The sequence below is a fragment of the Trachypithecus francoisi genome, unplaced genomic scaffold (genome assembly GCF_009764315.1).
Source record: "Trachypithecus francoisi isolate TF-2019V2 unplaced genomic scaffold, Tfra_2.0 Lachesis_group15, whole genome shotgun sequence".
Lineage (NCBI taxonomy): Eukaryota > Metazoa > Chordata > Mammalia > Primates > Cercopithecidae > Trachypithecus > Trachypithecus francoisi.
In genome coordinates this window covers 99,163,155-99,177,989 of record NW_022681460.1, presented here as the reverse complement: position 1 = coordinate 99,177,989, position 14,835 = coordinate 99,163,155, and the positions used below count along the sequence as shown (strand labels likewise).

At 50.1% G+C, this 14,835-nt stretch overlaps 1 protein-coding gene across 2 annotated transcripts in view; it reads left to right on the top strand.

The window, feature by feature from the left end:
- ABCC1 (ATP binding cassette subfamily C member 1) overlaps positions 1-13,448 on the top strand; it is a 193,459-nt gene extending 180,011 nt beyond the window's left edge. The window contains exons 27-31 of one of the 2 annotated variants that reach the window (XR_004443005.1): positions 1,902-2,048; positions 4,373-4,556; positions 6,971-7,137; positions 8,781-8,975; positions 11,560-13,448. Coding sequence is in view for 1 of the 2 variants with exons in the window: in XM_033235630.1 (XP_033091521.1) it covers positions 1,902-2,048; positions 4,373-4,531; positions 6,971-7,137; positions 8,781-8,975; positions 11,560-11,668 (777 nt within the window). In the remaining variant the exon portion in view is untranslated. The remainder of the gene's footprint in view (positions 1-1,901; positions 2,049-4,372; positions 4,557-6,970; positions 7,138-8,780; positions 8,976-11,559) is intronic. The other variant, XM_033235630.1, reaches the window with a different exon arrangement.
- The last annotated feature ends 1,387 nt before the right edge of the window (positions 13,449-14,835 follow it).

The window sequence follows — 14,835 nt, the reverse complement described above, 5'->3', positions numbered from 1 at the left end:
TTCTTGTGTGTAAACTGGGGATAGTCAAAGGATCCCCCACATGGGATTGCTGTGAGGACTGGATGAGGCACTGTGATACAGCTGCTGCTTTTATCCTTGTCTTCCTGCAGGGGAGGGCAGCCAGGATAGCTCACTGTTATTCTCATGCCTGTCCGGAGAAGACCACTCATTTTATTGACTCCGTTTGTTTATAAATATTTATTTTTAAAAAATTTTATCAAAAAATAAGTTTTATTGGCATCTAAAAACAAAATTTACCCAACATATGTCAATATTTACGTTATTGTGTTCTAGTTTCTTTTTTTTTTTGAGACGGAGTCCTGCTCTGTCGCCCGGGCTGGAGTGCAGTGGCGTGATCTCTGCTCACTGCAAGCTCCGCCTCCCAGGTTCACGCCATTCTCCTGCCTCAGCCTCCCGAGTAGCTGGGACTACAGGCGCCCGCCACCTCACCTGGCTAATTTTTTGTATTTTTAGTAGAGACGAGGTTTCACCGAGTTAGCCAGGATGGTCTCGATCTCCTGACCTTGTGATCCGCCGGCCTCGGCCTCCCCCTTGTTTCTTTTTTACTCACTGCGGTGTGAGGAGCAAATCACAAACATTTACTTTAGAGAAACAGAGACCACAGTGTAGATTTTACAAAATCACTTATTAAAATCTCTGTATTGTGCTCCTCAAATACCTAGAGCCAGTCTGTGCGTAAAATGTCACACTGCTGTCTAAACCTTAAAATTCTGCATCAGCCTAAAGATACGGATAAGATATACCTCCACTTGCTCTTTTGAAATATATCTATTACCTTATCCAACCTAATGATAGCTATCTAAAAAATTCTTTCTTCCATAGGAAGTCTCTGACAAGCTGTTATCCATTTCCTTGACGTTAAAAGAATCTGGGGGCAACATTTCTATTTTATCAGAAAAATTCTTATAAAGTTTACCTATCATGTTCACATTAAGAACGTTGTCTGTGACCGGGCGCGGTGGCTCACGCCTGTAATCCCAGCACTTTGGGAGGTCGAGGTGGGCAGATCACCTGAGGTCAGGAGTTCGAGACCAGCCTGGCCAACATGGTGAAACCCTGTCTCTACCAAATACACATAAATTAGCTGGGTGTGGTGGCGGGTGCCTGTAATCGCAGCTACTCAGGAGACTGAAGCAGGAGAATCATTTTAACCTGGGAGGCAGAGGTTGCAGTGAGCTGAGATCATGCCATTGCACTCCAGCCTGGGAGACAGAACGAGACGCCATCTCAAAAAAAAAAAAGCAATGTCTGTAGAAGTCAGTTATTCAATTATTTTAAGAGAAAGGTGAACATGAACATCAGGTTAATTCTGGCATACAAAAATGGACTACTGTGGTCCAGTCAGCCATTATGTATCACAGAGTTGATTATGCATTACAGAAGGTGTCTCTGTCCTACTGAGTGATGATTATGTCCCCTCAGTTTCTGTGCCTTCTACCACTGGTTCACTTTCTATGTCAGCAGCTATGTCACTCTTCTTGTTTATGTTCATATTTGTTGAACACCTACTATGTACTCTGAGCCTTGGAATACAGCAGTGAACAATTAGAGCCTGTCCTCATGGAGTGGATGGTGCAGTGGGTGTGGGAGACAGTGTGTACACTCAAGCGTACGAGCCCCGAGAGGGCTGGGGACAGGCAGTGCCCTGAAGAAGAAGGCAGCGCGGGAAGGGACAGAGAGACACAGGGCTGGAAGGGCGCTCTGCATCGACCAGAGATCCACAGGATGCAAGGGGGTCTTTTGGGGAAGGGCAACCCCCAAGTGCTGAGGCCTGGGAGGCCACCTTTGGCAGCAGCGTGAGTAAGCGGGGGGTCGGGGGAGTCACAGCTTTCCAGGATGGACTGGGAATTCCTTACTCTCTCCCTCTGCTGCGATCGAAGGCGCCTTGGCAAATCCAGGAGACAGCTCCGCCCAGCAACTGGCCCCAGGTGGGCCGAGTGGAATTCCGGAACTACTGCCTGCGGTACCGAGAGGACCTGGACTTCGTTCTCAGGCACATCAATGTCACCATCAATGGGGGAGAAAAGGTGGGTACACATGGCCCCATTCCTCTACCCATCCCCGGTCGGGCACAGGGTGCCACCAGGCAGATGAATCAAGCTGTAGCGTCTCCGCAGTCACTCACGGCTCCACACCTCCACTTGAATGGATTTTCCAGGGGATGGGAGTGGAACATGGCAGTAAAAGCTGTTCGGAGCGCATCCAACTTGTAGAAGTGAAGGCTTTTAGGCGAAATGACAGTCCAAAGACCAAATGAGCCCCACAGATATGTTTTGGAAGATTTTTTTTTTTTGAGACAGAGTCTCACTCTGTTGTCCAGGCTAGAGTGCAGTGGTGTCATCTCAGCCCACTGCAACCGCAACCTCCCAAGTCGGGGGACTGCGAGTGGTTGGCATTACAGGTGTGTGCCACTACACCTGGCTAGTTTTGTATTTTTTTGTAGAGATGTGGGTCTTACTATGTTGCCCAGGCTGGTCTGGAACTCTTTAGCTCAACTGATCTGCCCGCCTCAGCTTCCCAAAGTGCTGGGATTACGGGAATCAGCCACCGTTCCTGGCCCCGGAAGAATTTTGTTTGTTTGTTTGTTTGTTTTTTGAGGTAGAGTCTTACTCTGTTGCCCAGGCCAGAGTGCAGGGGCCCAATCTTAGCTCACTGCAACTTCTGCCTCCCGGGTTCAAGTGATTCTCTTGCCTCAGCCTCCCGAGTAGCTGGGATTACAGGCGTGGTGGCTGATTTTTGTATTATTTGTAGAGATGGGGTTTTGCCATGTTGGCCAGGCTGGTCTTGAACTCCTGACCTCAAGTGATCCACCCGCCTCGGCCTCCCCAAGTGCTGGGATTTCAGGTGTGAACCACCGCGCCCAGCCTGGAAGAAATTTGAATAAGTTGCAAATACTAAAAAATCTGGAACACTTAATATAAAAATTTATTTTCTGCTTTTTTGGAAGATCAGAACATTTGGCAACATTGGGCCTGGCTCTTTATAGACAGCCTGTGAGCCTCCTGGTTCACCCCAGTCCCTCCCTGTCCCATTCAGTGCCTACTTGGCCCCTCCAAGACATCAGAATCTGTGATCTCTAGAATAAGGGGTCACCATCCCTTCTAGGGGATGGCTTAAGGGAAGTGAGAACTCGTCAGAATTTTGGAACCTTCTCTTGGTTCTGAGCTTTTCTTGGAAGAGGTTCCTTGACCTGAGCGAGACCCTTAGGCTGTCCTCTGGAATCGTTCTGAGAGTATTGCTGGCCGTTTGCTGGGGAACAAGGCTGCTTTCACCTCTGAACATAGGGACTTTTTGAATTGTTCTTACGTCCCTCCCACAAAGCTCAGAACATTCTGTTCCCAGCAGATAATTTCTGTCTGAGATACAGAGAAGAGCAGAGTGGGTGATGTTCTTGCTGTCTTTTTTTTTTTTTTTTTTTTGTTTTGAGACAGGGTCTCACTCTGTCACCCAGGCTGGAGTCCAGTGGTGCTATATCGGCTCACTGCAACCTCCGTCCCCAGGTTCAAGTGATTCTCCTGCCTCAGTCTCCTGAGTATCTGGGACTATAGGTGCCCGCCACCATGCCCAGCTAATTTTTGTAGTTTTAGTAGAGATGGAGTTTCACCATGTTGGCCAGGCTAATCTCAAACTCCTGACCTTCTGTGATCTACCCGCATTGGCCTCCCAAAGTGCTGGGACTATAGGCACGAGCCACCATGCCCCAGTCCTTATTGAGTCTTTATGACTTATCTCACGTCATGAGAATTTTTGCACGCATGCTGCTCTGTGACATCCCTGTAGGAGGGTAGAGGAAGCCCACCTCTCAGGAGCCCAGCAGGAAGGGGAGAATTGGAGATCAGGAGCGTCAGTCATTGACCGTTAGCTGGCGAACCTAGTTCCTTCGTGAGAGGATGCGCAAAGACCAGGTCATAGCAAAGGGCCAGAAGGTCTGCCTGACTCTTTCAGATATTTCAGCAGCTCATGATGGGAAACTCACCGTCAGAGGTGTGAAAAACAGCGTGGGGAAATGAGGAAATGCCTGATTATTATTGAATAGTTACTTGAGTTGAAACAAATAGGGCTTTGTTGGAAATTCCTTCTGCCTCTTCTGTATCTCTTTTGAGGTCTCTAGTAACTTATAAAAAGCTGAGTGATTCCTTTCAGGAGCCTGGCAAAGGGAAGAGAGTCCTTCTTGACCTTCGACTGAAACACTTAAAGGAGTGTCTCTGGGCAGCAGGCGAGGGAGAGGGCTGTGGAGTTGGGTCGACCAAATGACGGATGCCTGAGGTGGGGCCGAGATGAGGGCACTGTGGGGCAGGGACAAGTCCGGATGCCAGCATTCCCACCACACCTGCACCCTTCTGTCCTGCAGGTCGGCATTGTGGGACGGACGGGAGCTGGGAAGTCATCCCTGATGCTGGGCTTATTTCGGATCAACGAGTCTGCCGAAGGAGAGATCATCATCGATGGCATCAACATCGCCAGGATCGGCCTGCACGACCTCCGCTTCAAGATCACCATCATCCCCCAGGTGGGGTCTGGGTGCGTCCCAGGCGGTGAGCCAGGGCTGGCAAGCCCTGTGATTGCACTAACAGTGATGTGTGTATATTTTGGGGGCAAACATACATTTGGCCCTACTTTGTTGTTTTTTCGTTTTGTTTTGTGTTTTCTGAAACAGGATCTCGCTCTGTTGCCCAGGCTGGAGTGCACTGGCGCAATCTCAGCTCACGGCAACCTCCGTCTCTGAGGCTCAAGCGATTCTCCCATCCCAGCCTCCTGAGTAGCTAGGACTATAGGCACACGCCACCACACCCAGCTAAATTTTTTTTGTATTTTTTGTGGAGATGTGGTTTCACCATGTTGCCCAGGCTGCTCTTGAATTCCTGGGCTCCAATGATTCACCCACCTTGGCCTCTGAAAGTGCTGGGATTACAGGCGTGAGCCACCGTGCCTGGCCTTCGTTGTTTTTATTGAAGTTAGGCTGTGCTGCTGCTTCTCTGAATTTCATGTTAGCATACGATTAACAATGTGGGAATTAACTATCAGCCCCAACTTCCCATCCCCGCAAGGGGTAGTTTCGGAGCATCTAGAAAAATCCAAAAAGACACGATCTTCTCTCTCTGCTGCCAGAGTCAGACTGAGAATCTCTAACCCTTCCACGAGCTAGACAAGAAATAAGACTTTTTAATTTTAGATTCACGGGGTGCACCTGCAGGCTTGTTACATGGGTGTATTGTGTGATGCTGACGCTTCCTCTCCTCCTTCCTCTCCTTCCTCTCCTCCTTCCTCTCCTTCCTCTCCTCCTTCCTCTCCTTTCTCTCCTCCTTCCTCTCCTTCCTCTCCTCTTTCCTCTCCTTCCTCCTCTCCTTCCTCTCCTCCTTCCTCTCCTCCTTCCTCTCCTCCTCTCCTCCCTCTCCTCCTTCCTCTCCTCCTTCCTCTCCTTCTCTCCTCCTTCCTCTCCTCCTTCCTCTCCTCCTTCCTCTCCTCCTTCCTCTCCTCCTTCCTCTCCTCCTTCCTCTCCTCCTTCCTCTCCTCCTTCCTCTCCTCCTTCCTCTCCTCCTCCTCTCCTCCTCCTCTCCTCCTTCCTCTCCTCCTTCCTCTCCTCCTTCCTCTCCTTCCTCTCCTCCTTCCTCTCCTCCTTCCTCTCCCCTTCTCTCCTCCTTCCTCTCCTCCTTCCTCTCCTCCTCTCCTCCTTCCTCTCCTTCCTCTCCTCCTTCCTCTCCTCCTTCTCCTCCTTCCTCTCCTCCTTCCTCTCCTCCTTCCTCTCCTTCCTCTCCTCCTTCCTCTCCTCCTTCCTCTCCTTCCTCTCCTCCTTCCTCTCCTCCTTCCTCTCCTTCCTCTCCTCCTTCCTCTCCTCCTCTCCTCCTCTCCTCTTCCTCTCCTTCCTCTCCTTCTCCTTCCTCTCCTTCCTCTCCTTCTCCTTCCTCTCCTTCTCCTTCTCCTTCTCCTTCTCCTTCTTCTGACGGAGTCTCACTGTGTCACCCAGTTCTGTGGCATGATCTCAGCTTACTGCAACCTCCACCTCCTAGGTTCAAGTGATTCTCCTGCCTCAGCCTCCCAAGTAGCTGGGATTACAGGTGCGCACCACCACGCCTGGCTAGTTTTTGTATTTTTGGTAGAGACAGGGTTTTACCGTGTTACCTAGGCTGGTCTCAATCTCCTGACCTCACGTGATCTGCCTGCCTCGGCCTCCCATAGTGCTGGGATGAGCCAACATGCCTGGCTGAAATAAGGATTTTCTAGACCAATCCCAGCAGGTGGATTTCTTGATATGTTGCCTTTTAGTGTAATCTTCCCTAATGTTTCTTACAAGTTTCTCTTTTGGAGTTGGAGGATGGGAGAATCCACGGGACTTTATGTTAGGAATCACCTGTGCTGTATCTCATTTCGGGAGCTTCTCAACCCACTTGCATATTGAAGGCTCTAGGAAGTTGTATGGAAAGGAAATCTTTTATTCTGCCAAACTCAGATTTTCCAGACTTTTTAAATTTTTCCATCATTAAGGAATTTTGTTTTGTTTTGTTTTTGAGACAGAGTCTCGTTCTGTCACCCGGGCTGGAGTGCAGTGGCATGATCTTGGCTCACTGTAACCTCTGTCTCCCAAGTTCAAGTGATTCTCCTGCCTCAGCCTCCCGAGTAGCTGGGACTGCAGGTGTGCACCACCATGCCCAGCTCATTTTTGTATTTTTGGTAGAGACAGGGTTTCGCCCTGTTGGTCAGGCTGGTCTCGAACTCCTGACCTCAAGTGATCCGCTCGCCTCAGCCTCCCAAAGTGCTGGGATTACAGGCGTGAACCACTGTTCCTGGCCTTTTTCTCCATTATTAGCATCTGCAGAAATAGTGATTCCAAGGAGCTCTGACACCCCACCTTCAGCAGTCCTGGCCAGAGATCCTTAGGCCTCACCTCGTCTCCATGCATGTCACCGTGACATAGTCATCACATGCCGTCCGCTCTCTTCTCTCTGAACAGGACCCTGTTTTGTTTTCGGGTTCCCTCCGCATGAACCTGGACCCGTTCAGCCAGTACTCGGACGAAGAAGTCTGGACGTCCCTGGAGCTGGCCCACCTGAAGGGCTTCGTGTCAGCCCTTCCTGACAAGCTGGACCACGAGTGTGCAGAAGGCGGGGAGAACCTCAGGTAGGCGGGGTGAACGGGGAGACACCAGATAAGGTGTCCTAGGTGCCGCCTTGGTAGCGGTGTTTGAAGATTCTGCCCGGGTCCGTGTCAGGCCTGCGTTTGGGCCCCAGCTGTGCCGCAGGTAAACCATGTGTTCCTTCACCTCTTGGAGCCTCCGTTTCTGTATCTGTAAAATGGGTCTTAATCCAGGCTCTTTGTACCGGGACGTAGAATAACCAGGATGGCCAGTACATTTCCCTTTGTACACACCAGCTCCATTCAGTTGAGAGTGGCTGTCAGTTGTTAAGCTCTGGAAAGGCTCCTGTACCAGCTGGTCACTGGCACTGCTTTGAGCAAGTCCCCAAGCACTACCCCAGCTGTTTTGGTCCTTCTGCCAGGATCCTGGAGCTCTGTCCATGACCTGGCGACTAAAGCATTAATGCCTGGCACACCAGCAGAACCTCTGGGGTCCCGCTCTGGTGGTGTTACAGCCTACTTCTGCTTCTGTTACCCGTCTCCATGACAACCAACCATAAAGCCTCAGTCACGTCCAACCATAAAGCAGTGATCATTGCTGCCATACGAGGGCAGTCAGCCAGGTGACTCTGCTGATCTTGGCTGGGCTCACATGCATGTCTGGGGGTTAGCTGGCTGTTGGCCTCAGGTAGGGCAAGAAGGGTATACTCCACGCATCCCTCATTCCAGCAGACCAGTTTGGCATGTCATGGCCATGGCAGGGGCACAAGAGCGTGCAAGCACCCATGTGCATCTCACAGTATTCTTTTGGCTGATGTTATGTTTCCCAGTGTCCCATTGGCCAAAGCAAGGTACATGTCTGAGTCCAGAGCCACCTGTCATGGCCCCACAGTTGGATAGGGATGCATGGATATTAGCCCCCTTTTTTTTTTCTGAGACAGGGAGTCTCACTCTGTCACCCAGGCTGGAGTGCAGTGACGCAACCTCCGCCCCAGGCTCAAGCAGTTGTTCTGCCTCTGCCTCCCAAGTAGCTGGGATGACAGGTGCCTGCCACCACACCCAGTTAATTTTTGCATTTTTAGTGAGATGGGGTATCACCACATTGGCCAGGCTGTCTCAAACTCCTGGTGTTAAGTGATCCGCCCACCTTAGCCTCCCAATGTGCTGGGATCATAGGTGTGAGCCTCTGTGCCCGACTTTTTTTTGTTTTTTTGTTTTTTTTTTTGGCTTAGGCTGGAGTACAGTGGATTGATCTCAGCGTCTTACTCCTGGACTCAAACAATCCTGCCTCAGTCTCCCGAGTAACTGGGACTACAGGAGCATGCCACTACACCCAGCTTATTTGTTTATTTTTGTTTTTAGGAGAGATGGGGGTCTTGCTTTGTTGCCCAGGCTGGTCTCAAATTCCTGGCTTCAAGCTATCCTGCCACCTCGGCCTCCCAAAGTGCTGGGATTGTAGGTGTGAGCCACTGTTTTGAGAATGATTCTGAACCTACATCTTGGTGAATAGGAGATGTGCTCTGATTGATTAGTGATGTCTGCTGTAGACACAGATGTTGGGAGCGGACGTGCTTTCCTGGTCGAGCAACATCGAGTGTCTCCTTTCACATCTCCCAGCCTGGGCCTAGGTTCAGAGTCAGGGGTGGTTTGATCTAACACTGTGTCCTGGTCTTTTTCTTTCGGTCAAGTGTTGGGCAGCGCCAGCTTGTGTGCCTGGCCCGGGCCCTGCTGAGGAAGACGAAGATCCTTGTGTTGGATGAGGCCACGGCAGCTGTGGACCTAGAAACGGACGACCTCATCCAGTCCACCATCCGGACACAGTTTGAGGGCTGTACCGTCCTCACCATCGCCCACCGGCTCAACACCATCATGGACTACACAAGGTGATGCCCCTGGCACAGTGGCCTCTAGGCTTTGAGAGTTTGCCTTACTCACTGGCTCATTCATTCATTCATTCATTCAACACTGTCCTTATCCCTAGTGACTGCCCCAGTGGGTGGATCCTCTCTTCATCCTGGATGGTACCAGGTATTTCTTTTTTTTTTTTTTTTGAGACAGAATCTCACTCCATCTCCCAGGCTGGAGTACGGTGGCATGATCTTGGCTCACTGCAACCTCCGTCTCTGGGGTTCAAGCAGTTCTCCTGCCTCAGCCTCTTGAATAGCTGGGACTACAGGCATGTGCCACCACGCCTGTCTGATTTTTGTATTTTTAGTAATGTGACAGGGTTTCGCCATGTTGGCCAGGCTGGTCTTGAACTCCTGACCTCAGGCGATCTGCCTGCCTCAGCTTCCCAAAGTGCTGGGATTACAGGCATGAACCACATGGTACCAGGTATTTCTGACATCATCCAGTCATTCACTCTGTCATTGTATCTGCATAGTGCACCTGCCATGTTCCCAGACACTGGGGACTCTGTAGGCTGCTATCAGACAAGGTCCCTGCCTCTAGGACCAAGTAGCTTATTAGACAGAGGAGAGAAAATATACAGAGCAACAAACCAACAGGATTCCAGAGGGCAGCAAGTGCTGGGAAGGACACTTGCCGAGGAGACGGGATAGCAAGTGCCAGGCAGGGCCATTGTTTACATCGAGCACTGCAGGCCCAGTGCCTGGGGCCCACAAAAAAGGTTTTATTTTTTAAAAAATCAGAAGCAGGCCAGGTGCGGTGGCTCACGCCTGTACTCCCAGCACTTTGGGAGGCCAAGGCGGGCAGATCACCTGAGGTCGACAGTTTGAGACCAGTCTGGCCACCATGGTGAGACCCTGTCACCATTAAAAATACAAAAATTAACCAAGTGTGATGGTGCGTGCCTGTAATCCCAGATACTTGGCATGCTGAGGAAGGAGTATTGCTCTAACCTGGGAGGTGGAGGTTGCAGTGAGCTGAGATTGTGCCACTGCACTCCAGCCTGGGCAACGGAGTGAGACTCACTCCATCTCAAAAAAGAAAAAAAAGAATATAATCCCACCTTGTTTCTATTTATACCAACACAGTCGTAAAATAGAAATTTTAGCATTTTGTGTGGAGAAAGCCGCCTCCGCAGGCATCCGTGTCTGGGATCACAGAAGTCACAGTGCGGCCGTAGTGCCAGGATCTTGGGGGGTTTTGAGTTTTGCTTGGGTCACCTCTGAGGAGGTGACATTTTAGCTGAGACCTGAACAATGAAAGGGAGTCAGCTGTGAGAAGATCTGGGACAGCGATCTGCAACCTTGTTCTTAAGGGCCAGGGTAGTTTCAGCTTCGTGGGCCACACGGCCCCTCGGCCACTTGACTCCAGTGTTGCCTTGTGAGCGCAGTCATAGTGCACAAATGAATGAGCATGGCTGTGTTCCAATAAAACTTTATACAGAAAAACAGGCAGGGGGTCAGATTTGGCCTGCAAGCCGCAGTTTGCCAACCTTTGATCTAAAGGAAGAACATTCTAGGCAGCCAGTACAGCCGAATGTAAAACTGAATGAATGTGCTTCATGAGGAGGCCGTTGTACCTAGAGGCTGGAATTGAGGGGACGGGGTAGGAGATGAGGCCAGAAACGTAGGCAGGGGCTAGATCTTGGAGCAGCATGTAAGCATGGTGAGAAGCTTGGAACTTATTCTAAGAGCCCTATAAAGCCATTGGAAAGTTTTAAGCAGGGGAGTGACGTGAGTTTCTATTTTATTTATTTATTTTTGACTCCAGCCAACCCAGGCTGGAGTGCAGTGTTGGGATCACAGCGCACTGTGGCCTCAAGCAATCCTCCTGCCTGAGCCTTCCAAAGTGCTGGGATTACAGGCGTGAGTCTCTGCACCCAGCTGACATGATGTTTCTAGTTCACTGAGTACCACCTACTAAGTGACAGATACTGAGTTGGTGCTTTTGAAATATAGGGCATAGAAATGAGGACAGAAGTGGGCAGTGTCAAATCTTACAGGACCTAAAATATTACCGGTCAGCCAACTATGGCCCACAGGCCATAGATCTGGCCCCCTGCCTGTTTTTATGAATAAAGTTTTATTGGCACACAGCGACATCTGTTCATTTTCTTGTTGTCTGTGGCAGCTTTCACACTATAAATACAGCAGAGATGCATAGTTGTAACAGAAACCATATGGCCTGCAGAGCCTCAAGTATTTGCTGTCTGGCCTTTTTCAGAAAACTGTTGCCAATCCTTACTGTAGACTATGGTAAGATCTGTTTATTTTACTCTGAATGTAATGGAACAGTGAATGTGAACAGTCAACACTGTTAATACTGTTCCCACCATGATTGATGTGGGGTAGATATTAAGGAGGTGGCCTCATGGGAATTTGACATTGAGTAGAAATAGAGATGGAGGGTGAGCAACCAGCTGGAAGGCTACTGACCAGTCCTAGCGGAAAGTGTTAGGGACCTGACCCAAAGCAGTAACTTGCCCAGGTCACTTGTCCCAGGGGCATGAGGTGCTCACCCCCCTCCTTCCTCTCATGTCTGTATACCTTCCCCCTACAGAGTGATCGTCTTGGACAAAGGAGAAATCCAGGAGTACGGCGCCCCGTCGGACCTCCTGCAGCAGAGAGGTCTCTTCTACAACATGGCCAAAGACGCCGGCCTGGTGTGAGCCGCAGAGCTGGCATATCTGGTCAGAACTGCAGGGCCTACGTGCCAGTGATCAGGCAGGAGTCAGTACCCCTGGGAAACCAAGCCTCCCACACTGAAACCAAAAAATAAAAACCAAACCCAGACAACCAAAACGTACTCAAAGCAGCAGCCACCGCCATCCAGTCCCCTGCCTGGAACTGGCCATGATGACACGGGAGAGACACAGAGAGGCGAGCTGCCCAAAACATGCTCGCCCTTGCCCCTGGTGCCCTGAGACACACACACAGCCTCATGCCCCCGGGAATACAAGTGTGTTCCTGGTGCTTCCCGCAGCCCAGTTTTGGCAGCCAGACTTCTGAAGGAATTGGTTGTATAGAAGATCCTAGTGACCAGATCCAGCCAGCTGCCTCGGATCTCTCCAGCCAAAGTCTATGGACTGCAAGTCTTTGAGATGCCTCTGGCTTCCATCACCTCTAACATCCTTGTCTGGGTCCACCCGGGATGCTTCATTTCCTTGGGGCTGCAGTTTTGAGGTTGAGGGGCCTGGAGAAAATCATTCCCTCCCCTTGGCAGTGTCCCAGGGCCCTGGATGGTCCTCTTACCAACATCTGGTCTTCCAGGCACTCAGAAGCTGGGAACCAGCATCCCAGCGCCAGCTCTACCAGTTCTTGCTTCAGGCCAGAGGCAGCCTCTGCACTCCCAAGCCTGTCCTCTTGGAAGGGACCTGGTTGGACTAACGGATAACCTGGACCTGGAACTGCAGGGCCAGGGGATTGTCTCGTAGGGCCAACGTTCCACCTGGGGTTCCCCTCCCCACTCAGCCCCACTCCAGGCTTTCCCTTGCTTTTTTCTTTTGCTCAACATTGTAAGAACAATCAACGCCGTTATTACTGTTCCCACCATGATTGATGCGGGGTAAATATTAAGGAGATGGCCTCATGGGAATTTGACATTGTCTAGAAATAGAGATGGAGAGTGAGCAGCCAGCTGGAAGGCTGCTGACCAGTCCTAGCAGAAAACGTGTTAGGGGCCTTGCCCGAAGCACTGTTGGTTGCTTACAGAGTTGATTGCTTTTCTTTTTTCTTACTGCCTCTTTGCTTTCCCTCTCATGGTACCTGCTCATGGTTATGAAGCTTTCACAGTAAAGAACACGAAGTACCTCCCAAGTATTACCAGTGGGTACCAAAAAACGTCCCCTTGTGTCCTCTCCTTTTTTTTAGATTTTAATTATCTCCCATGGCAGCCGGTTAGTCCCCCGGGGGGCCAGCATTGTGGAGAACTTGACGTTTAGTTATTGATGTTCTTCCAGGACACGAAAAGAACCCATCTTTGAATATCGGTGATTTTTTTTTCTTTTAAGTACTGTTCCAGGGAGAAAAACTGTCTCAAAACTTGAACTTCTTGGGAAGAGAAGTGTTGGGCTGAGAAGTCACATTCCCAGGAAATAGGAGCTCACCCTGTGTTTGACCGTTTTGGTCTCTGTATTCCTGGAAGAAAACAGAGAAGCAGCATCTTTTACAGCCTATTCTTTAATGTATCTCCGTTGGAGCCCAAAGTGAAATCCAGAAAGCAGCCAGAGCTGATGGCTGCCCCAGGACTCATACTTACCAAGAATTACATCGCCAACTTCAAACCCAGAGAGCATCTTTCTTTTAGGTGAAAACACGTATATTTATTTTTTGTAAGTTATACCATTCTTTCGCATTAGATAAACCAAGTTTTGGGGGATCCTTTTGTAATGACTTAAACTGGAAATGTGAACATTTGCAGTACAAAAATATATATATCTATATATTTTATTTCTTTCTAAACAGTAGTTCCCTTTCCTTCGGGGCCTCAGCGAGGGTTCCAGCCATCTCCTGCACGGTCAGGATCTGGCATCTTCCTGTTTCTGTTCTTTCCTTCTGACAAGTTGCCTCTAGTGGGAGCTGTTGCCAGAAAGGGCAAGTCCTCGACATCACTAGTCGGATGGGGTTTATTGGGAAGGCGGGACAGCCGCAAGGTGGACGGAGTCCAGGCTTTGTTGTCATACAGATCCTGGCTTGTCTGCTTGTACTGCTCTTGTCATTCGCTGTTCTTGTGACACTGGGAAAGTCACTCAGCCTCTGTGCCTCACTTGCTTTGTCTGTAAGATCAGGCTAATCGTACGTACCCTGTGAGCAGTGATGTGTGTGGTACTTGTAGCCTCGGTCAAGTTCTAAGACACAGGCGAGGCAGAAATCACATGTGGCCAGAATGATTCTTGAAAATCCTGCCCTCCCCCTGCCTTTTTTTCCCCCTAGAGACAAGGTCTCACTCTGTTGCCCACGCTGGTGTGCAGTGGCACAGTCCTAGCTCACCGCAGCCTCAAACTCCTGGGCTCAAGCAATCTTCCTGTCTCGACCCCCTGAGTAGCCGGGACTACAGGCATGTTGCCACCATGCCCAGCTAATTTTAAAAATTTTTTATAGAGACGGGGTCTTGCTATGTTACGTAGGTTGTTCTTAAACTCTTGAGCTCGAGGGATTCTCTTGCCTGAGCCTCCCAAAGTGCTGGGATTGAGGCACCTGGCCTGAAAATCCCTTTGTGTTAGTCCAGAGAGGCAAGGCTGTGCTGCAGTAACAAATTCACCATAAAATCTTGGGAAATGATCGCAAGGCTTTATTTCTTGCTCATGCAGTTCTGCATGAGGGTCAGCTGCCTCTCTAGGGTAGCTGACTTCCCTGTGACAAGTGATCCAGGCTGTCCTGGTTTTATCACATGGCATCCCAAGGGCTGGCTTCCAGGTCCCCACAGCAGGAGAAGGGAGAGGGGACGCCTCTCACCCACTCTTCCCTGTCTGAAACCAGAACTGACGCAGTCAATCCCACTCACAGCCCATTGGCCAAAAGGAGTCACATGACCCCAACCCAACCACTGTGGGAGCTGGGAAATGGAGGGGTGCCTGTGGAAGAGAAGTATTTTTCCCTTTCCTATGTCGTGGTTCCCGAGTTTGGGACAGCGGAGTAGTCAGACTAGAGTGTTTGGTTTCTAACTTTGAGTGCGTCCGGGCGGTAAGGAATGTCTGTATTTGGGGAGTACACTATTTCTGCCACACCTAAAACCATGCACCAAGTACATGAGCAGATGGAACATTCTAGCACTGCCATTGTTCCCTCAAGCCTTCCTGTCCCCTGATTGAAACTGTTGGCTTGCCCTAGGGACTGT